Raw genomic sequence first — 24535 nt, 5'->3', positions numbered from 1 at the left:
ACATCATTCTCATCCCCTCCATTTTGTCCTCACAACAACTTGCGTGGTCCATGAGGCTGACAGAAAGTGACTGCTCCAAGATCACCCAGCAGATTTCTATGACAGAGTAGGTTTTTGAACCTGCATCCCACAAATCCTATTCTGACCCTCAAGCTACTACCCCACACTGGATCTCAGCTTTTCTGGCTTCTCTACTCTAGCAGCCTCTCCCTTGAAAAGCCTGTCCAAGTTGCCAAAGTCATGTCTTAGTTAGTCATTCAGGTGAGTTGTGTGGAGGCTGCTGCTGGGCCTAGGCAAGTGGTGTGGCGGCAAGGCATAGCCATCACTGCGCCTGGGTGAGTTGAACAGGTTGGTAACAAGTTTCCCATTGGTAACTGCTAAAACTGGCATGAATGAGTTCTCAAAGCAGGAGGAAGCAGAAATAACTCTGAAAATGGCCTGCCCTCTTCCCAGCCTTTTACTGACAGAAACCAGTATTTGAAGCCTGGCAGTATTATTGTGGTTGCCTAGCAACACTCCCCCATTATGTCGCTGAGAGCATGCATTTCTCAAAGTTACACGTGCTGCTTTTATTACTTGAAGGGGTTAACTCCCTAATATGTGGAAGGAGTTGGTTTTTTAAAAGATTTCAGGGTTTTTTTTGCAAACCTGGGGCTTTTCTCAGTATGGTTAAAGATGTACGGTCTATTCATGGCTCCAGGCTCTGGATTTAAATATTCACAGATCTGTTCGTGTTGAAAATTGATGATGATGCTTATTCATTGGTTGATTGCAGTTGCCTAGCCTTGCTGTAGTATAGCAAGGGCTTGTAAGAGTTCTGTTTGAAACCATGCATTCCCTTAAGCTTTAGCTCATCTGTAACTTCTGTTTTACTATGGAGCTATAGCCATATTTTATCAGCCGATCCAGCTACAGCTGGTATCTTTCTAGTGCAGTGGCCATGGTTTTAGGAGCATGGGAAGAGGGCATGTTTGAAGCCTCTATTTCACAAGGGACATCTTGTGGTTAAAATAGCCTTTTAACTAGAAAATACCAATCGTAGTATGTAAATAAATTACATCAGTTTTCCTTTTATGTCACTGTGTAAAACAGGTGGAAAACTCATGTAATCCTTGGGAGCTGCCCAGGGCTGTAAAGACCCTTGACTGCGTGTGACCAGAAAACAGTCCTGACAGTGAGAATTACTGACTTTGTATGGTATCCTGGAACAAACTTTTAACTTAATGCAGGCCAAAAACTATATCAATGCTGTGAAAGCCAGTGTGGTGTAGAGGTTATGGGATTAGAATAGGATCTGTGAGAACCAGGTCGAAATCCCCCCTTTGACCACTCACTCTCTCAGCCTAACCTCCCTCACAAGGGGGTGGTTAGGATAAAACGAAGGCGATGAGAACAGCCTTATAAGCCGCTTTAGGTTTCTAGGGGTGAGAAAAACAAGATATAAATAACTAAACAAAAATATATATTTATTACTGTTGAGGAACTGATAAGGACTTGTAGGAGGAATTTTATCTTCCCTTCTTTCGCTTTCTGAAAATCCCTATAGCCGATTTTTCCTTGTCCTGCTTTGTTCACTCCTTTCCATCCATCAGCTAATCAACCTTTTCTCTGTCCATCCCCATCTTCAGCTTTCCTTTCCTCCCCAGTAGAACTAAAAAGAGGTTGTATGGCACCAGTGAGGAACCTGCAAGGACTTGGGGAGGCAGCTCAATTTCTGCTTTATCCCCTTCCCTGCACTATTTCCTGTTTCCTTCCTCCTGGCAGCCTCAACCTACCTACCTACCTACCTACCTACCTACCTACCTTCCTTCCTTCCTTCCTTCCTTCCTTCCTTCCTTCCTTCCTTCCTTCCTTCCTTCCTTCCTTCCTTCCTTCCTTCCTTCCTTCCTTCCTTCCTTCCTTCCTTCCTTCCTTCCTTCCTTCCTTCCTTCCTTCCTTCCTTTCATCTGCCCCTCTAAGCTATCTTTATTATTTATTTACTTCATTTATACCCCATCTTTCTCCCCAATGGCAACCTAAAGCAACTTACACTCCTCTGTTTGATCCACATCACAAACCTGTGAGGTAGGGTAGGCTGAGAACATATGACTGTCCCAAAGTCACCAAGTGAACTTCTATGGAGGAGGAGGAGGAGGAGTTTGGATTTATATCCCCCCTTTCTCTCCTGTAGGAGACTCAAAGGGACTGACAATCTCCTTGCGCTTCCCCCCTCACAACAAACACCCTGTGAGGTAGGTAGGGCTGAGAGAGCTCCGGGAAGCTGTGACTAGCCCAGGGGTAGGGAACCTGCGGCTCTCCAGATGTTCAGGAACTACAATTCCCATCAGCCCCTGCCAGCATGGCCAATAAGAGCAGCAGTGGCGTAGGGGGTTAAGAGCTCGTGTATCTAATCTGGAGGAACCGGGTTTGATTCCCAGCTCTGCCGCCTGAGCTGTGGAGGCTTATCTGGGGAATTCAGGTTAGCCTGTACACTCCCACACACGCCAGCTGGGTGACCTTGGGCTAGTCACAGCTTCTCGGAGCTCTCTCAGCCCCACCTACCTCACAGGGTGTTTGTTGTGAGGGGGGAAGGGCAAGGAGATTGTAAGCCCCTTTGAGTCTCCTGCAGGAGAGAAAGGGGGGATATAAATCCAAACTCTTCTTCTTCTTCTTCTATCTTACTTCTTTTATTCTGTGAATAGCAGCTTGTTTCATCTGAAGGTATGATGGAGGGCATCATCTTGTAGTACATGGCTGGCAATCTCAGGATAAGGGATTTTCTGCTCTTCTACCATTACATTATATTCTGTGGGAGCTTGGGAAGAATACAAAGCGCTCAGAGTGACTGAAGGCTTTTCAAAGCTGCCTCCCTGTTCAGAACTCTCTATTATGTACCCGTATTTGGCTTTATCTACCCCTCCATGTTTACTCCCTGCCACACACACATGCACACACGTTTGGTTTCTGATTTTGGAATAGGACGGAAGAGATTATCTGGCTGTATCATCCACTCGGAAAGTGTTCCTCTGCAATATAACTTTCACACTGCATTGCAAAGAAGTATTTACATATTTGTTTGCTTGCTTTTGTGTTTAGAAGCATTTTATGCCATCTTTCCAGGAACATGGTTGAGATGGCTTCCAAAATAAAATAAAATAAAAACAAAACAAGATATTGCAAGACATTACAATCCACCATAAGAAAAAACATCCCAGCATAAAAACATAGTCCATAAAAAGAGACTACAGACAAGAGTTTCCAGACAAAAACAGTGTTATGCAATGCAAGTATTAAAAACTAAAAACCAAGCGCTGGAAACCCTATTCACTCAATCCACTTGTGGCTAAGATTTTTACAGGTATTGCCTTTTCTCCCATATTTTTACCACCACAAGGACTAGTAACTTAATCCTTTTAACAAATAAATGAAGGCGGCGAGATTCAGGAAGCTGAGTTCCATGCCCAATACTCCCTGTGGAATAGTTGAGTCCTATGGAAGAGTGGAGTGTGCAGAGCCTCTTTGTAACCTTCCACACCAAATTTAGCCCATCAGCTCATTTATCATGACCCACCAAGTGCTTCGCTCCCTTCTCCTGCCTTTTGAAGTCCTCTAGGTGGCTGTCACGTAGGCTGGGTAGGTCGGACATTGTTGAAGCCTGCCATAGAGGTACTTGGACAGATCCCACCCCACCTGTGTATTGTGATAGCTTCCTGGGAGGTATCTGCTTGGCCACTAAAAAATTAAATGTTGCACAAGATGGACCTTTGGTCTGATCCAGCAGGGCTTTCTTAGTATTGATATCACTGAAATTACACTTCATAGCCATGGCTGAGCCAGTCTACGAAAGTATCAGAGTAGTGATGTTCTTTCCTTCATGTCCGGTGGAAGCTTAAACTACCTTTTCAGGGGTACATGGAGACTTGTGGTACCTTCAAAGCTAATTCTAATTGTAGCATAAGCTTTTGTGACCCAGAACCTGGTCCATTAGATACATTGAATGGATTCTCACAAGGGAGACATATGAATGTCAATAGAGCCTTGTCAGTGTGGTATCCCACAGCAGCCAATCCGTTGTCTTGGAGGACCAACAAACAGGGCTTATAAGGCCAAGACCTTCCCTTGATGTTGCCTTCTGCCACTGGCATTCAGAAGTTTGCTTTCTCTGAACATGGTGCCTTAGTCACTGTGGCTACTAGCTGCTGACCAACCCTTGCCTCATGAATCCATCTGACCCATTTTTAAGCAATCCAGGATTGTGGCCCTCACTGCATTTAGTGGCAGTGAATTCAACAGTTTAATTACTCATTGAGTTATGGATATATTTTCCTTCATCTGATCTGAGTCATTGCCCGACAACTTCATTGGGTGACCCATGTTCTGGGGAAAGGGAGAAAAAGCCATGAAAAAAAAATAATTAAAAGAACAGCAAGGTCAAAATCCATAAATTAAGTAGAGGCAGCAATGTCATTATGCCAAATTCAGATGTAATTGAAGGAAGTACAGTGATCACTCACAGTAGTAGCACTTGGTGATAACCAGCTTAGCAAAGCTAGAGTATTTCCATTAATACCTATAATGGCTGAGGAATCTCAGGTCCTCCTTAAGTTCTTGAGAAGTGATGTGATGTCCAACTTCTTGATGAAATCTAATTTAGTAGTTTCAATCTACCCTTGAAGTTGTTTTGTCAGAGAGTGCTGGCTTTTAGATCAACAGCAGCATATCCTAGGAGATTCCTGTGGGAGGAGGGATGTACACAGAGCCCTGGGTGGGATCCATACCTCTCCGTCAGAATAAGTAAATGTTCTTGGAAGCTAAGCCAAACCTGGTGGTAGCTTTTAAGCCGACCCTCAGCCAAAGGCTTCCAGGGTAGCTAACAACAACTTAGAAATAAATTACAAAACTTAGAAATAAAATACTTAATAGGCACGTATGAACTACTAACCTGCTGAAACGAATGAAACAGAACAAAATGTATTACTCCAGGGTGTGGTGGGGAAATGAGGAGGAGTATGAAGTTTTTAAATCCTTCTGTAGTTGGTAATGAACAACTCAACACAATTAACCACGTGATTGGATTAAAATGTTTTAACTTGGCACCTATAAGTCAGAGCCTCAAGTGCCAGGCGTTTGAAAAAAGCATTCCATAGACCAGGAGCCATGCTGTCTGATGGGGCACACAGTCTCCACAGATTATCTGATTTCTTCCCCAAGCATATATGGAAGAAGGCACCCTAGTCCCATCAGTTCATGGGTTTAAAAGGTAATGTGCCTAAAAGCAAATGGGATACCACTGCTAACTTTCTTAGGTTTGAAGACAGACATTCCCTGTAATTTACAGATGGCACTAGCAGAGCTGCTAGACAAAGATTCCCTGTAGTTTACAGGTGACACTAGCAGAACAACAGAATTTCTGACAGTCTTCAAAAGCACAGAGAGCACATTGCAGTATGGCTGGGGTATGATTAGAACGTGGATGGTTGTGACCACATCCTATTAATCGCAAAGTGGCACTACACAATTCTTTCAAGGGAGAAAATTACCCAATTTTTTTTACAGAAGGCCTTTCCTGAGAGAAGTTTTCACTGTTGGTGGATGATTCCACTAGTTGCAAGGCAAGTTTTCAAATCCATCTGGGGTGGTGGGGCTGGCGCTTGAACAACTTGTTCAGCTGAATAACTTCAGGCATATTCTTAGGTGACATATCTGCCCTTGACCCTTTACAGTTAAAAGGCCAGACTTTGAGAGTGAGCAAGCTTTGGTTGCTCTGGTGGATGATCTCCACTGCAGACGGACAGGAGAAACACCTCTCTTATGGTTCTGTTGAACTCTCAGTGGCATTCAATATTGTTGGTCATTGCATGTGCTAGTTTTTAATCTGTTTGTGTGATTGGGCACAAGAAATGGTGAAGGGGGGAGCTGTTAGCACATGTGGGATGTTTTCCTTATGTTGTTTAATATCTAAGACCACTTGCTGTAGTTTTAGATGTGCACACAGATGACATCCAGCTATATACTATATTTATCCAAAAGAAGAAAAAAGGAGTCTGAATTAATGTTGTGTTTTTCTCAACTGTAAGGAGTCTGAAAGCAGCTTACAAACTTCTTCCCTTCCTCTCCCCACAACAGAGACCTTGTGAGATAGGTGAGGCTGAGAGAGTTCAGAAAGAACTGTGACTAACCCAATAGGCTTAATGTGAAAGAAGTCTAGGAAGCCTAGTTTTTTCCCCAAGTGTCAAGAAAATGTGGGAGTCACCTTATATTTGCATACAATTTACTACTATGTACAGTAATAAACTTTTAATGTATAACATTATTGGAAGGTGGTCGTTTTACCTTCAGAGCCATCTTCCTTTTGTGCAAATATAGTATGTATCTATGTCTAACCCACCAGAAGCAACTATCTCTGTCCTTTGATTGACGCATCGATGCTGTGGTATAAGTGACAAAGAAGTAGATTTGGGTGGCATCAGTGTACTGTTCACCCCATACCTTCAGCTGATCTTTGCCAAGGGTTTTATGTAGATGTTAAATGTGTGAAACAGAATCAAATTCTATGGGACCTTGTAGAATAAGTGGCAAAGGTCCACTCTTGTCTACCAAACAGGAATAGAAACTAGCAGGGTGTGCAGCCCCACTATCATCTCAGTTAACCAGGTCAGAAGGAATACTGTGGCTTGTGGCATTTGAAGCTGCCAACAGATCCAGAAGGGTGAATGGGGGGCAAATGCTACCTGCTACTCTCCAAGAAAGGACTTCTTTCAGGGCTGCCAAGTGGTTTCAGTCCCCAAACTGTGTCAGGAGCTCAGTTTGAAACCGTTCCAACCAAGCAGCTCCAGAGTAGCACAATGGCCTTTTAAAAGCCCAAAAAGAGTATTTGCTACTGGCTGATAAAAGTTCAGATCTTCTAGGCCTAGGGTCAAGGTGGGCTTGGACAATATGGCCCAAACCATCCATCTTGTTCTTTAAGGAAGCCTTTGTTACTCTTCGAACTCTAGCAAAGATGATCAAGAGTCAAGTCGTGTTATGGGTGTCTACACTCACCCATACCAGCACCTTGTTCACACTTCCTGGACCCAGCAAATGAAATCACTCCCAGTAACTGGGATGAGTCTACTCTCTGTTGACATCCTGATATCTATCAGCCATAGTTGCATTGTCCAAATCCTGGCACATGCAAGCCATTTTATCCACAGAGTGTGACTTGCCAGTAGGCTATAGTGCCTTCTTTGTTGGGAATGGCTTCAAAGTGGATTCTTGCCTTGCAGCTGAAGTTCCTGGGTTCATAAGGCAGATAATACTTTTCACATTAGGTCAACAAATACAGCACTGGAGGGGAAGATCGGTCAGAATGTGACAGCGTGAGCTTGAAGTCGAGTGTATTTTTAGCCTCCTTCACTGTTACGGTCCTGCTGGTGTTTATAGTCATATTTGGTAATGCTTAGCAACTCTTCTGATGGAAACATTGTCCAGACAGACTGAATCGAAGAGAGCAGAACAGTTCAGTTTAGTCTGAGTCATGGCATTTGCAGGAATTGAGCTGTGGGATGAGGTACAGCTGTTCCACTCACGTTAAAACAGCTGGTTTGGTGGGTTTCAGCCTCCCCACTCATTACTGGTAGATCAGTTCAGGGCTGTATGCACTCTGCTCTTTGAATACTGCATCAATCAAGCCCAGAAATCATAAGCGGAGTCAATTGCAGTGTACAGGGGGCTTCACTTTAGACATCCCATTCTGATAGATTTTGAGTCTTTCATGTCCTTGAACACCAGCTACATCATGGACATACATAGCAAGGTGATATCCTTGTCTTCAAAGTAGCTGCTTCCTTTCCTGGTGTTCTTGAAAACATGAGCATTGATTGAGCTCCCGTTGAGCCATGACATACAGAACTGCATTGATGATAGACCCATATTTTCGTCTAACCTCTCAGTGTTCAAAGCAGACTATTACAATGAAAACTACAGATGACTTTGAATGGACCTTTGCTTTGGCTGCGCTTTGATTGCTAAGCAACATCCAGGATTTCAAAGAGAGTGTTTGGGAAAGGGAACAAGAACTTAAGGAATGGAGAGAGAGAAATGTGTGCTTATTGCTAATAGAGGGAAGATGGGTGGTACTAGTGAGACAGGATAATGTTGGGGAGAGAGAAACGCGGCTGTGCCAGGGTTGGGGTTGCCATCTCTGGTTTGGGAAGTTCCTGGAGATTTGGGGATAGAACCTGGGGAAGGCAGAGCTTGCAGAGGGTAAAACCTCAGTGGGGATATAATGCCATAGAGTCCACTCTCCAAAGCAACCCTTTTTCTCCAGGTGACCTGATCTCTGTCTTCTGGAAGTTAGTTGTAATCCCAGGAGGTCTCCAGGACCCAGCTGGAGGATGGCAACCCTAGCTGGGCTCCAAATCCTGAACCCATAACCACTGCTGAACATCCCTTTGAACCCCAGTGCAGACTCAAAAGTAGCTTGCTGTAGTTTTTGTTTGTTTCAATTGGAATCAATTGAAATGGACAAAGCAAAATAAGAATGCAGCACAAGGCAGCCCATCCGGGCCTAGTTCTGGGTCCATTGGCTCAGCTAATTCAAGGCCACAAGCCATGAGCTAAGAGTCAAAGAAGAAGAAGAAGAGTTTGGATTTATATCCCCCCTTTCTCACCTGTAGAAGACTCAAAGGGGCTTATGATCACCTTGCCCTTCCCCCCTCACAACAAACACCCTGTGAGGTAGGTGGGGCTGAGAGAGCTCTGAGAAGCTGTGACTAGCCCAAGGTCACCCAGCTGGCGTGTGTGGGAGCGTACAGGCTAATCTGAATTCCCCAGATAAGCCTCCACAGCTCAGGCGGCAGAGCTGGGAATCAAACCCAGTTCCTCCAGATTAGATACACGAGCTCTTAACTTCCTACGCCACTGCTGCTCCTTGCTGATTTCCTGAACCTCAAAGTAGAGGCATCATCTACCAATTCAAGCTAGTTTTAGGGTACTGCTTGGATATAAAATGCCTGTAAATAATATGAATTAGAGTAGATAGGTCGGAATGGTGCCAGTCCTTATAAATGAAACGATGCCATCTTACCTGGCTCTTTGCTTCTCCTTCATAACTCAAAACCTTTAAGTTTCTTTTGACAAGACAGGTGAAATAAATCATTCTTATGGTGCCTGGTAAATTGGTCTGTTCTCAAGACCGGGAATTCTTGGGTTCTTAAGTTTTGACTAGAGCCTTTGGCTGAAATATCTGAAACAGTAGCTGACACAGATCTCGTACAGCTTCCACAGAGAGAATATTATGTTGGCTGAGGTGAGGTTTTATTTATGTTACTGAAACATTCTGCAATTTCTGTTCAAAGCTGCTTGCCACAAATTACCAACAAGAAGCATTAAAATAAATTAAAAATTACAACTAATTAAAACAATCCTACAGTAGCAAACCCCCACCCCCATATAAACTAACACAAAAAGACAGGAACGTAGCAGAATATAATGAAGTCTGCCTGTCACTAAAAGGAAAGAGCAAGACAACATTTTAGGGGAGGGAGTCCAGAAACTTGGTGCCACTTTTGAGAATGTTGTGCCCTTGGTTACCACCTGCCCTATTGCACAAGGCATTGATACCTAATGCAGTGAAGGGACTCTGAAGTCCCAAATACTGGGCAAGTTTATATGAGAGTCTTTAAACTTTCAGATTAAGCCTTCTTCACCTGTAAAACCACTAGATCAGTGATTCCCAACCAGGGTTCCGTGGTACCCTGGGGTGCCATGAGCATGTCCCGGGGGTACCGTGGCAACACTACCGGCCCCTCTCACTTTTGTGGTGTCTCCCACCGGCGCCAACAAGGACATGGAGCTGGCCCAGGAGGCAGGGCCTGCCACAAGGTCAGCAGCCAATTCCCGCCCCCCGCACTCCCCTTCACCCTGGGAGGGGAAGGTGGAGGTGTGTGCAAGCAGGGGCACTGGGAGGGGAAGGTGGGAAGATGGTAGGGGTACCATGAGATATGAAGAGTGAGGTCAAGGGTACTGTGATGTTGAAAAGGTTGGGAAACACTGCACTAGGTTAACGGCAGCACTTTGGTTCGTGGTCAGTTTCTGAGCGTAATTCAAGTCTTACAACACAGGGGTGATGTGTTTCCCTGTTAACATTTTTGACACAACCTTTGCAGACCCGTTGAAATTTCTGTTTAGTCACCAAAAACAGCTCCACATATCATTCATTGCAGTAATCTAGCTTAAATGTGAAGAAAGCATTGATAACAACAGGGAGGTGAGCTGCTGAGGTTCCAGCCAAAGCTGGTCAGAGGGGCTTAGAGTCACGGAAGCCACCTGGGCATCCACAGATAAGGCTAGAACTGAAATCCTGCTCAGGTTGTGAGGGAATACAACGCTACTCAGCACAGGCTGGAAGCCATCTTCCTAGTTAGGAAAACCACTTCTCCTTACCACCTTGTCTGTATTGAACTTCACTTCATTAGCCCTCATGCAGCCGAACTGACTCCGAACAGCCCTGCAGAACGCCCATTGCTGCAAGTGACGTTATCTGGAAAGAAGGAATAGAAGCGTCTGTGTCTATAAATCTGTGTTCAACTTCTGTTTGCTTCAGAGTGTTAGAAAAGCCACAAATAGATGTTGTCATAAATCCAGGCATCGTCGGCAAGGTGTAGGGCTTCTTTCCCTGTCTTCATTTGTGCAATTCTGTAAACTGTATTGCATTGTAGGTAATGCACAGTAGTAAAACATCAAAAATTTAGTGTGACCTCAGCCAGGCATGTTCTGAACATTGTGTTACTTACCAGCAGCCAAAATTCTGTGTATCACGCACTCCTGCTTTGCGGTTGCAGTTTCAGCCAAGCAGTTGCAGAATACCTGTATAGCAGCTGAAGAGGAAGGTTTGGATCAATCCTGCTGTGTATTGTCGAAGGCTTTCACGGCTGGAATCACTTGGGTGCTGTGTGGTTTCCGGGCTGTATGGCCGTGTTCTAGCAGCATTCTCTCCTGACGTTTCGCCTGCATCTGTGGCTGGCATCTTCAGAGGATCTGAAGAGGATCTGAAGATGCCAGCCACAGATGCAGGCGAAACGTCAGGAGAGAATGCTGCTAGAACACGGCCATACAGCCCGGAAACCACACAGCACCCAAATCCTACTGTGTGTTTTTTTAATTGGAAATTTTTGGAAATTTTTCTGTGCAATCCCAATTGGAATGAACACCAACTGTGCCACAGGTATATCTTTCTGTCTCTCATGCTGCAACCCCCAATTGTATCCAGAAATCTGCCCCCCAAGACTATTGCTTCTTCTCATTTTGGTGAAATTGGCTTTTTCCCCCTCTTTTTTAAAAGTCCAGGGGTTAAATGGTTTTAGCTCTTAACTTGGAAAATCCAGTTTCTTTCTTTCAAACCCCCTGTTCTTAGACCAAGGTCCTGAACAGTAAAGTCATAAAACTTAAATAAGACCTATACCTAAACACACTTCCCTTTGACTCTTTTCTGCAGCCTCTAAAAATGAGCAACAAAATAAGTACGTTGAGTCAGAGTCCTCTAAGAGAAATTGAACCTTTTGCTCTAAGCTTGCTGGAAAAAAACCATGGATCGTTTATTAAAGCATGGCATAATCCATTTTAACCTAAATTGGGACTCATAAGGGCACAGCAAAAGGATATGTACCAAGGAGTCTCCTGACTGAAGTGGGCAGGGACATAGCCAGTCTGAAAAAGGGATCTTTAGCAGACAGTCCAGCAAAACCATTGGAAAAAAAAGAGAGAGACCCAGTTTCAAAACCCCACATCCTGTAAAGCTCATTGGGTAGCCATGGCCAGTCAGTCATTCTGTCTCAGCTTAATCAACCTAGATCAAGGGTGTCCAACTCTGGTGCTTCAGATATTCATTGACTACAATTCCCATCAGCCCCTGCTGGCATGCCATGTGAGCAAGGGCTGATGGAAATTGTAGTCCATGAACATCTGAAGCGCCAGAGTTGAACACCCCTGACCTAGAGAGTTGTTGCAAGGATGAAATGGAGATTTGTGTGCTGCCCACAGCTTCTTGGAAGAAGGACAAGATAAAAATGCACCAAGCTTTTACAGCTTGGGATCCTCATACCTGCAGTACCACCTTGTTGGTTTTCAGCTTATTTATTAAGATGTTGTTTTCAGTGTTGTAAGACACTGTGAAACCTCTTGGGTGAGTGACGACTACGAAATCTAATATAGAAATAAATGAGTGAATTGCAGTCATAGGAGTTCTCTTCCATTCTATCCATATGAAATACTGAAGCCATAAAAGCTATGGGATCAAACTTCTTCCTCCTCTCCGCTAGGACAAATAGAGCTTAGTGTTGAAATTCTTCAAATCTACCCTTTCTTGCACCTCTCCCCTTGACCCAGGCCTACAATCTCTTTCATCACTTTGAGAGGGGGTGTGTGTGTGTGTGTGTGTGTGTGTGTGTGTGTGTGTGTGTGTGTGTGTGTGTGTGAGAGAGAGAGAGAGAGAGAGAGAGAGAGAGAGAGAGGAGGCACAATTAAATTATAGTGCTTGTTCCCATTGTCTGAAGAAGCACGAACACCCTATGATAATTGCATCTGTTCATCTTAAAAGACTGAAGAAGTCAAAGCATTCTGTTCATTTCTTGCATTTTTGGACCAAGGATTGGCGCGACCAGAGTTGCATGTATGACTTTTTTTTGGACCTTAGGTGTAGTGGTTAAGAGCAGGTGGATTCTAATCTGGAGAACCGGGTTTGATTCCCCACTCCTCTATCTGAGTTGCAGAGGCTTATCTGGTGAACCAGATGTGTTTCCACACTCCTACTTTCCTGCTGGATGACTTTGGGCTAGTCACAGATCCCTCTGAACTCTCTCAGCCCCACCTACCTCACAAAGTGTCTGTTGTGGGGAGAGGAAGGGAAAGGAGCTTGTAAGCCACCTTGAGTCTCCTTACAGGAGAGAAAGGTGGGGTATAAATCCAAACTCTTCTTCTTCCTCCTCTTCCTCTTCTTCTAATGAGACTCTAATTAGTCCACCTGTTACTTTTTGAAAAAAATTATATTTGCTAGTGAAAGGAGGGAGGGTGAACTTCTCCAGAGACGAATCGTGTTACCTAGATGCCACAGCTGAGAAGGCCCTGTCTGGATATCATCCATCTAATTTCTGTTGGGGGGGGGGGGGGGTCACCTGGAATAAGTCTTCTGATAAAGACCTCAACAGGCAGGTTAGTTCTTATGGGACCTGCACCTCAATCCTGCCATGGAGTAATAGCACCTTACCTTTCCTAGCGTTAAGCACACCTCTGAACTCGAGAGAGACCCTTGCTTTTCCTTTCTTCATTTCTGGTGTTCTCGTAGGCTATTAGAATCTGTAGCTTTTCCTGCTTTTTTTAAGGGGGGGGTATCTCTAATGTGTGTAAGAGCTTTAATGGTTTGTGCAGGTGGTTTGAACTCTGGGATGGTGCAGTCCTTAATTGCAGACTGTCAGCTGGAATCCAAGTTAACCCAGGGCAACAGTAAATGTAGTGTAATGTATATCCCATTCCTCATGACTCACATGTTTCCATTAGGCACCTTCCATCTTTAGGCTCAGAAAACATATTGTACAGACACTGACTGGCAAGAAGATCTAGTTGACTGCTGCTTTGGATCCAAGCTTTGTTTTCTCCGGCAAGAAGTCCAAAAGGATTCTGGACAGCATCTTGGACGTTGCAAAGAGAAGTTGACTGGGAGGGATGTTAGATGGCCCAGATGGCTCCCCCAGCCAGCAGCAATTAGTCCTGACGCCTGGACTCTGGGAAGGCTTGCTTGCTGTTTCCAAGACGGCTGATAATTGGCTATGGATTCTACAAAGCCCAGAACCAGTGTGGACAGAGTTATAGGCTCTTCCTATGTTGCTTTGATGAGATTCAGCCGAACTTGTCAGCAATCTCCATCATTTAGCGTTATGGTTAGGATGAAGGGATGTAGCTCAGCAGGAAAGGCCTTGGCGTTAGGAGAGTGGATGAAGCTTTGTTGAGTTGAAGGACATAAGAACATAAGAACAAGCCAGCTGGATCAGACCAAAGTCCATCTAGTCCAGCTCTCTGCTACTCGCAGTGGCCCACCAGGTGCCTTTGGGAGCTCACATGTAGGATGTGAACGCAATGGCCTTCTGCGGCTGTTGCTCCCGATCACCTGGTCTGTTAAGGCATTTGCAATCTCAGATCAAAGAGGATCAAGATTGGTAGCCATAAATCGACTTCTCCTCCATAAATCTGTCCAAGCCCCTTTTAAAGCTATCCAGGTTAGTGGTCATCACCACCTCCTGTGGCAGCATATTCCAAACACCAATCACACGTTGCGTGAAGAAGTGTTTCCTTTTATTAGTCCTAATTCTTCCCCCCAGCATTTTCAATGAATGCCCCCTGGTTCTAGTATTGTGAGAAAGAGAGAAAAAATTCTCTCTGTCAGCATTTTCTACCACCCCATGTGCATAATTTTTGTAGCGGAGCTTCAATCATATCCCCTCAGCCGCCTCCTCTCCAAACTAAAGAGTCCCAAACGCTGCAGCCTCTCCTCATAGGGAAGGTGCTCCAGTCCCTCAATCATCCTTGTTGCCCTTCTCTGCACTTTTTCTATCTCCTCAATATCCTTTTTTGAGATCGCGACAGCCAGAACTGAACACAGTACTCCAAGTGCGGTCGCACCACGGCTTTATATAAGGGCATGACAATCTTTGCAGTTTATTCTCAATTCCTTTCCTAATGATCCCCAGCATAGAGTTTGCCTTTTTCACAGCTGCCATGCATTGAGTTGACATTCCCATGGAACTATCAACTAAGACGCCTAAATCCCTTTCCTGGTCTGTGACTGATAGCACTTTCCCTGTAGCGTGTATGTGAAGTTTGGATTTTGCCCTATGTGCATCACTTTACATGTAGCTACATTGTGCTGCGTTTGCCTTTTCTTAGCACACTCACCTAATTTATCAATGTCCGCTTGGACCTCTTAGCAATCCTTTGAGGTTTTAATCACTCTACCTAATTTGGTATCATCTGCAAACTTGGCTACTACACTACCCACCCTACTTCCAGGTCATTTTATGAATGGGTTAAAGAGCACTGGTCCCAAAGCGGATCCTTGGGGACACCACTCCCTACATCTCTCCATTGTGAGAACTTCCCATTTACACCCACTCTTTGTTTCCTGATTCTCAACCAGTTTAATCTATAAGACGCCTTCCCCTCTTATTCCTTCATTGCTGAGTTTTCTCAACAGTCTCTGGTGAGGAACTTTGTCAAAAGCCTTTTGGAAATCCAAGTAGACAATGTCCACCGGTTCACCCCTGTCCACATGCCTGTTTACACCCTCAAAGAACTCTAGTAAGTTTGTAAGACAGGATTTGCCTCTGCAAAAGCCATGCTGACTCTTTCTCAGCAGGTCTTGCTTTTCTACATGTTTTATAATTTTATCTTTAATGATAGATTCAACTAATTTACCAGGAACAGATGTCAAACTGACTGGCCTGTAATTTCCCGGGTCCCCCCTAGATCCTTTCTTAAAGATTGGTGTGACATTGGCCATCTTCCAGTCTTCAGGGATGGAGCCTGATTTCAGGGATAAGTTGCATATTAAAGTGAGAAGATCAGCAATTTCATGCTTGAGCTATTTAAGAACTCTTGGGTGAATGCAATCTGGGCCAGAGGATTTGGTAACATTTAGTTTATCAATGGCTGCCAGAACTTTTTCCTTGTCTACCACTATCTTTGCTAGTTCCTCGGATTCGCCTCCTAAGAAGCTTGGTTCAGGTGCAGGAATGTTCCTCACCCCCTCTTGGGTGAAGACAGATGCAAAGAATTCATTCAGCTTCTCTGCAATCTCCCTGCCATCTTTTAGCACACCCTTTGTTCCTTTGTCATCTAACGGGCCTACCGCTTCCCTTGCTGGCTTCCTGCTTTTGATGTACTTGAAGAACTGTTTGTTGCTGGTCTTGATGTTCATAGCCATGCGTTCCTCATAATCCTTTTTTGCCTCCCTTACAGCTAACTTGCTTCTCTTTTGCCACCATTTGTGTTTCCTCTCATATTCTTCATCAGCCAAACTGGACTTCCATTTTCTAAAAGACATTTTCTTTTTTCTGATAATTTCCTCAACCTCTCTTGTTAACCATGGTGGCTTTCTTTTGGACTGGGTGCTGCCTTTTCTAACCTGTGGAACACATTCCAGCTGAGCTTTTATTACTGTGTTTTTAAATAACCTCCAAGCATCCTGGACAGTTTTGACTCTCTTGATTTTCCCTTTCAGCTTCCTGCACACTATCCCCCCTCATCTTTGAGAAATTTCCCTTTCTGAAGGCGAATGTAACTACATTAGTAGTTGCCACTTGTTCGCATGCTGAGATACTGAATCTGACAGCATTGTGGTCGCTGTTCCCTATCTGCTCAACAACACTGACTTCCTGCACCAGGTCCTGGGTCCCACATAGAATTAGATCTAGGATCACCTCTCCCCTGGTTGGTTCCACAACCATCTGCTCTAAGCCACAGTCATTTAGCATATCCAGGAATGCTCTCTCCTTACTATGACCTGAACATGCATTTTTTCCAGTTTATATGGGGATAGTTAAAATCACCCATTACCACTACATTTTTGTTTTTGTTGGCCTCTCTAATTTCTTTTTCCATCTCAGAAAAAGAAAAAGGATTTCTTTTTCCATCTCAGATAGGTTCAACTCCTACTATCCTCTGTTACAAGGATCTCAGGTAGCAAGATGGAGAGAAGCATCCACCTGGCAGCTGCTCTCTAAGTCTCGTGCTGGGTTAGATGGACTGGTCATAGAGGTGGCGTTCAGAATTTTACCACAGAATCCATGCCATGATATACAATCTCAGATCAGCATTGAGGTTCGTCTGAGCAAAACCATTTCTGTTTCTTGTAGCACTGCTGCATTATTCATATGGTTAAATCAGGGTTGTGATAGCTAAGAGATAACAGCAGTGCAATTTGGGTGGGAGTTCTATTCCTGGATCCAACTCAGGTGTCCTTCCGACCATAGATACTTACCCCAGGTGGAAATCATAGCTTAGTGATACTGTGCTTGTTTTGCAAGCAGAAGGACTCTGGTTTGGTCCCTGACACAACCCATTAAATGGGGAGATGTGGGGCAGTTGGACTGGGAAAGACCACTAGGAGCTATAACTGGTCATAGTGGACTATTAAGTGAAATGGACCAGTGGTAGATCTAAGTGTAAAGCTGTTTCATTTGGTTTCACAATCTGTATCCCAAATGAGGCTTTACCATTGTTGAAAGATCCTGATCTCAATGTGATTTCTCAGAGGATGGTAAGAGCCATTTTTGCTTTAAAAGATGTGCTTCGTTTGAGGCTTTTATTTTCTTTTATATCCTGCCCTCCCCAGCCTGGCCTGGGATCAGGGCAACTAGCAATCATGATTAAAACTATCATACAAATACTTTGACCAGTTGCTAATAGTTAAAACAAATCGCAGGATACAGCACCAAATCCTAACACTAATCACAACCCCCTGATGGTGATTTAGATCAAAAGCGCTTTGCTCGTACAAAGCCCAGCTTCGCCCAAACTTCTAGATTTTGTTTGGGTGATAAAAGGAGGGGTGCAAGGATTGGGGCCAGCAGATTTCTGTTAGGTCAGTGATAGCGAACCTTTTCGAGACCGAGTGCCCAAACTGCAACCCAAAACCCACTTATTTATCGCAAAGTGCCAACACGGCAATTTAACCTAAATACTGAGGTTTTCGTTTAGAAAAAACAGTTGGTTCCGAGGCGTACGTTACTCGGGAGTAAGCTTGGTGGTAGTCGATGACTTTGCTTTGAAGCAACTGTGCAACTCTTCCAACGGGTGAATCACGACCCTAGGAGGGTTTACTCAGAAGCAAGCCCCATTGTCAGCCACGAGCTTAATCCCAGGTAAAGGATCACGCTTTAGTTCATTGAATGAAAATCAGTGGGGTTTAACAGCACTTAACAGGGTTACCTACACTGCTTAACAGGGTTACTTACACTGCTTCCCCAAAACTAGGTCTTAGGTTTAATGCTAATAATTGAGCCCAGCGGCCCAGGCCAGCCTAGATGTGTGTGTATGGGGGGGTACATATGGGGGGGGGCGTATGGGGTGTGTGTGTGTATGGGGGGGTGTATGGGGGGGGTCAGTGGCTTTGCTTTGAAGCAACTGTGCATCTCTTCCAACGGGTGAATCACGGCCCTAGGAGGGTTTACTCAGAAGCAAGCCCCATTGTCAGCCACGAGCTTACTCCCAGGTAAAGGATCACGCTTTAGTTCATTGAATGAAAATCAGTGGGGTTTAACAGCGCTTAACAGGGTTACCTACACTACTTCCCCAAAACTAGGACTTAGGTTTACTGCTAATAATCAAGCCCAGTGGCCCAGGCCAGCCTAGATGTGTGTGTGTGGGGGGGGGGGGGGACTCTGTTTGTGAGTGGCCACAGAGAGGGCTCTGAGTGCCACCTCTGGCACCCGTGCCATAGGTTCGCCACCACTGCCTTAGGTCTTCAGTTAAAATGCTCAGTGGAATAATTCAGTCTTGCATGCTCTGAAGAATTGTTGGATACTGTGCAGATCCCTGATTTCTGCTGGCAACATATTCACCAAGTAGGAGCCAGGACCTTTGCTCTGGTGAAAGTCAGCGGTATATCCTTGAGGCCAAGAATCACCAGGAGATTACTCTTGGAGCACTAGGACCTTGACAACGATCTGGAATTCAGTTTGACTCCCCACCCCAGACAGAGAAGCCCTTCCTTCTCACTGGGCCATACTCTTTTCCACACTAGAAGACAGTGGGCGTGGGATTTCTGACAGAATGAAAATGTTTAACTTTTGGAGATTAATGCTTGTCATGGCCTCCTGCAGACATGGGAAATGTACAGGGTGGGGGCTTCTTTTGGGAAAGTGTGATTTGATCCCCTGCTTATTAACTGCCATTGGTGACCCAGCTGTTGAGTGGGGGTGGGGCTGGCAGTGGCTCATCTAAGGCAGGCAATACATGCCTCAAGCTCACTTTGGGGAGAGGCCATGGCTCAGTGGTAGAGAACCTGCCAATGAGGAGGAGGAGCAGGATATTCCCCCCTTTCTCTCCTGTAAGGAGACTCAAAGAGGTTTACAGTCTTCTTTCCCTTCCCCCCACCCCCCGCAACAAACACCCTGTGAGGTGAGTGAGGCTGAGAGAGCTCTGAAGAACTGTGACTAGCCCAAGGTCACCCAGCTGGCATATGTTGCACAAGCTAATCTGGTTCACCAGATAAGCTTCCACAGCTCAAGTGGCAGAGCGGGGACTCAAACCCGGTTCTCCAGATTAGAGTGCACCTGCTCTTAACCACTACACCACGCTGGCTCTCTTTGGATACAGAAAGTCCCGGATTTCGTGTGCAGCATCCTCTGTTCAAAAGGATGACGTGTTAGCTGATGTGAAAAGCACTGCCTGAGATCCCAGACAGCAGCTGCCAATCAAGTGTAGACAATGCTAACCCTGACAAAGCAGTGGTCTGGTTCAGTACAAGGCTTCATGCATGCCATTTGGAGTCCCTAAGTTTGTTGTTTTGCTTGCAGTGCAACTGAATTGCAGTGCAACTGAATTGCTCAGAAAGGAAGCAAAGAAAGTGGGCCGATGATTTGAATAGCCCCTGATGAAGAGCATCATTTAGCACCAGAAGGGAGCTCCACAGGAGTTCCCCGACATGCATTTAGACTATTCAGCCACCTGAACTTGCAGGGCAGAGGGCAGGAAGTGCAGCCACAGAACCCTGTTGATATCCACACATAAGACAGCGGTGCGGAAATCCCAGCAGCAAGCCGCTCTCAGCTCCGGGCCAGTGAAGAGTGTGGTCTTCAGTGTGGGAAACTGACCACCCACTGAGAAATGCTGAGATAGGGTAGGCTTCAAGGCAATTTGGAATGAATTCAGAAAAAGGGGGAGAGATCTATTGTGTGTGTGTGTGTGTGTGTGTGTGTGTGTGTGTGTGTGTGTGTGTGTGTGTGTGTATTTGTGTAGGACTTGTATGTATATAGGGCTTGGCTTTTGCTCATGACATTGTCAAAACATCCTTGCAAATGGGAAAGTTTATCCTGCACCACTCTGCAAAAGGCAAGCCCTGCCTGCTCCTCTGATTCTCTATCGCATGACGCAGCTCAAGTGTCTGTGTTTTTAAGAAGAAAAAGGAGCAGAAACTCAAACTCTCTGTTTTGTGACTTCGGGGGTCATTCTATATTTATTATCGAGGGCTTAGGTGAGTTGCTTTGAGAGCCTAGAATCACACTGACAAACTGGACACGTGCCAGTATAATATAGTGGTCGTAATTGGCAGTGGTGTACCTAGGCAAACTGGAGCCCTGGGCAAAACCTGAGTTTGATGGGCCCCCCCGATGGGCAGCCACCCTCCCCCACTGTGACCAAACACTGATTTTTTCCACTAGGTCATTTCAAAGTCACCATCACATTATAGAACATGCCCCAACAGCAATGGCCCGTGCCACATAGCAGAAATAATTTTTTTGAAAACATTTTCAAAATGCTTTCAAAATGTTTTATTATTGCTATGAAAACATGTTATGGTGTTGTATTCAGTCCCCCCAATTGGGGGAAACAGCATCACTTTCAATGTTATTTAAACCTGGGACCCCAGATTCTCTCTTTAAGGTGGATTTAAAAGGAGAATCTGGGCTCCCGAGTTTAAACAAGTGATGCTGGAATCCACCTCCAAGCAGCATCATTTTCAATGGTGTTTAAACTAGGGAGCCCAGATTCTCCTTTTAAATCTACATTAAAAGGAGAATCTGGGGTCCCTAGTTTAAACAACATTGAAAGTGATTCTATTTTGGGGTGGATTCTCCCCCACCCTGAAACAGCACCACTTTCAATGTTTAAACTGGGGGCCTCAGATTCCCCCTTTAAATCCATGCCGAAGGTTGTGGATTTAACAACAACAACAACAACAACAACAACCTTTATTAGGCATTGAGAGAATAAAAGAAAGAAAGAAATCAAGCATTGGCAGGAAGGGTGTGGATTTAAAAGAATCTGGAGAAATTTAGGGGGTGCCTGCTGTCAGGGGTGCAATTATTAAAATAGCACTGACACCACAATTTCAAGAGCTTTATCTTCCCCAGTGAAGGACCCACTGCTGCTACAATTACCACCTAGGTTTGGTGAAGTTTGGTTCAGGGGGTCCAAAGTTATGGACCCTCAAAGGTGTAGCCCCCATCTCTTATTAGCTCCCCTTAGGAAGCCAATGGGGGGATGGGCCCATAACACTGGACCCCTGAAGCCAAACCTCACTGAGCTTGATCGTCCATCAAGGAGGAGTCTCCTAAAAATACCCTGAAATTATGGTGCTGCTAGCCTAAAAACTGCGCCTTCTGCATGCCAAAAACAGAAAAAAACACTGAAAATACAAAAACCCCAAAACGAACCTGTATTGTTGGCGCCCGCCACAAGGGGGCGCCCTGGGCAACTGCCCACTTTGCCCAATGGGAGGAACGCCTCTGGTAATTGGGGATCTTTCTTACCAGTCTTGCTGAGCTTGTGAGTGCTTTGGGAATTTTGGGGATGGAACACCATCACAAAATGGCTGCCCTGAGGGAGAGACTCAGCCAGTCACATGATGTGGGGAGGTTCCAAGCCAAGTATCTCCTTGGGATGGAGGAAACTGTTTCGGAATAAGCACTTCCTGCAGTCACAAACAGGATGCCTTCTGGCCTTTTCTGAAGCACCTCCTACTCCAGTAAGGCAGAGGAATACCAGGATTGGCTGTTTGCTTGGGGGGAAGAAGGAAGTCGGTGCCAGGAATCACAATGGAGAATACCATGGTGGCCTTGGATACCATGTTGCAGATCCCTAGTTTAGGGGGACCTGGTTGAGATCTCCCACACGGCCATGAAGATTGCTGAGTAAGCTTGATCCAGTCATTCTAATCAGTCTAACCTACTTCTCTGGGTGGTTATGAAGCTAAACCAAGGGCCAGTTATTATCACAGTGCTGCCCAAGCTAAGTGGCTCATAGTTAAACTGCATCACTGTCTGTATGAAGGGTTTTTGTTGTTCTTTTTTTGAATGCCTTGCATGGTTATCCCTGTAGCCATTGTATTTAACTGTCGTGGGGTCGTGGGGTCTCATCTCATCGTGGGGTCGTGGGGTCGTGGGGTCTCATCTCATAGCAGTTACGTTCTTGAAGGGCTATCGTCATTCCAACAAGGCTTGCGTGGGAGAGCATCCCAGTAACCAGAATCCAAAATAGGGAGAAGTGGGCGAACTCTGCAGACTCCAGTTAGCTACAAAGAGAGGCGTTGGATTAAACATACCTATGTGATCTGCTTCCAGATGTGCAATGCTTTTTCCTGATCGGTGGATGCTTGGCTCCATGTGTAAGCCCATCTGACAGATCGTGGGCTCTGGATCAATTGCTCTGCACTCTGTGTGTTCTATCGGTGCCCTTTACCTTGTGTGCTTCTCTTGTAGACACTGGTTCATATGAAACCACTTTAGAAACAGCACTTTTCTGCCCAACAACTTATTTTCCCCCTGGATGCAGACTGTTGGGAAACTTTTTTCACTGTGTTAACTCTTGCCTTTTTTTGTTGTTTGTGCCCCCCCCCCCTTTGCCAGAGAAAATAATTAATGGCCAAGACTACGAAGTCATGATGCAGATCGACTGCGAAGTGATGGACACGAGAATTTTGCACATCAAGAGCTCCTCCATCCCTCCTTACCTGCGAGACCAGCAGAGGAACCAAACAGCCTCCTTCTACAACACTCCTGCCACTGTCCCAGAAGCAGCCCCTGCAGTTAGAACCATTGTGGAATCGCCACAGTAGAAGGCCCAAGTTGGACGGTGCCCCAGAGTGACAAACTTGCTTCTGTTAACCCTTTGTTGGCTTGGTTATGGCAGCTTCTGGACTCAGACAAGGGTTTGCTTGTGACAGTCAACTTGAGATCCTTCAATGTACCCTAGCTCAGCCCTTCTAAACAGCCTTCTTCTGCTGTTATTAGTTTCTTAATAATTTATGTTCCTCTTCAGTGTGTGGAGTTCTTTTCAATCCTTCCTCAGTCTTAAGCCTGTGGGGAAGCCCCTCATTTTTTTCATTGCAAGAATGGGCAAAAGCAGTCTAAGTGGTTCTTGTGTATCTAAATTTTTTTTAAAAAAAATTAAAAATTAAAATTATAGCCTCCCCAAATGCTCTTGGCTAGATCACTGACTTGCAGAGTCTACTTCACAATTTAATTTAACCTTTGAACTAGTGACCCATCAAAAGGAGCCTTCCTAGGCAAGCAGTTCATCGCACACCATGTGCCCACTTGTGCGTTTCCTGCACACGATCCAGGATGTTTGCCCATTTCCTAGATTTTTAATATAGGATTCCTGAGAACATGCACATCACACACATATCCCTAGCCACCTGGGACAGATGTTTGGAGTTTGCTTAAGTAGTTAACAACAACCACCACCACAAAGCCTTTATTGGCATATAGGACCATACAGGCAGGATACAAAAAAACACCAAATTTAAATCAGTCCCTAAAGAAAATAATAACGGAGAATCTCTTAATAACAGAGTGACCCAACAAAATTAAGAAGAACAGAGCTATCCTTTGGGGCGTATAATTTGGCCACAATGTTTGGAGTACTAGCCAGATAAGTATGATGGGTATTTATGAGAGGGGGCAAGTGACAGTCACTGGGGAGGGGTTCTTGTGTTTCTGCTCTTATCCCCAGCTTGCAAAGAGGAAGCTGAAAGAAACTGGCTGAAGGAAATGTAGAAATGTCAGTTTCTCCAGAGGCTACTAGGTTTTGGCTGCAGCTGGGCGCACTGGTGCCTGGACCAAAGGAAAGTTTGGCCAGGCTGATCGGTTTCAGCTCCCCAGATGTGTTGTTTCCCCCTTATCATCCAGCTTTTTTTAAGGGTAGAGGACAACAGTGTCTCTTCTCTCCTCCTTCACATGACACGCAAACTGGAAACCGTGTTCTGTTGCATTTAAATGAGAACATGGAAGGCTATCCTGCAAATGTTGACATGTGGTAAGAACATTCCCAGAAGTGATAGTCAGGGTGAGCCCAGAAACTAATCCCTGTAATGGCCTGAGAGTTTGTAAGCAGGAATAAAAACAAAAGAATACATGTTTGTTTGTGTGTGTTTGTTTCTTTTTCGTTCTTTCCGCCCAAGGAGGAATGATATCTGCAAAGGGCAAGGGCCTGCCTTTGTAGCCTGAACAGTGTCATGCTTTGTGAATGATATTTGACTCACCTGGAGCAGCAGTGGTGTAGTGGTTAAGAACAGGTGTACTCTAATCTGGAGGAATCGGGTTTGATTCCCCACTCTGCCGTCTGAGCTGTGGAAGCTTATCTGGGGAATTCAGATTAGCCTGTACACTCCTACACACGCCAGCTGGGTGATCTTGGGCTAGTCACAGTTCTTTGGAGCTCTCTCAGCCCCACCTACCTCACAGGGTGTTTATTGTGAGGGGGGGGGAAGGGAAAGGAATTTGTAAGCCCCTTTGAGTCTCCTATAGGAGAGAAAGGGGGGATATAAATCCAACTCTTCTTCTTCTTCTTCTTCTTCTTCTTC

The 24535-nt window shown here is 45.1% G+C and overlaps 1 protein-coding gene across 1 annotated transcript in view; it reads left to right on the top strand.

Annotated features, from left to right (window-relative positions):
- ATF6 (activating transcription factor 6) overlaps window positions 1-24087 on the top strand; it is a 104939-nt gene extending 80852 nt beyond the window's left edge. Inside the window, exon 16 of the mRNA XM_048498520.1 lies at window positions 22578-24087. Coding sequence (XP_048354477.1) covers window positions 22578-22786 — 209 coding nt within the window. The 3' untranslated portion in view covers window positions 22787-24087. The remainder of the gene's footprint in view (window positions 1-22577) is intronic.
- The last annotated feature ends 448 nt before the right edge of the window (window positions 24088-24535 follow it).

The sequence above is a fragment of the Sphaerodactylus townsendi genome, linkage group LG05 (assembly GCF_021028975.2).
Source record: "Sphaerodactylus townsendi isolate TG3544 linkage group LG05, MPM_Stown_v2.3, whole genome shotgun sequence".
NCBI classification, from domain to species: Eukaryota; Metazoa; Chordata; class Lepidosauria; order Squamata; family Sphaerodactylidae; genus Sphaerodactylus; species Sphaerodactylus townsendi.
The sequence above is the reverse complement of the archived record's forward strand: the minus strand, read 5'-3'. Positions and strand labels throughout refer to the sequence as shown.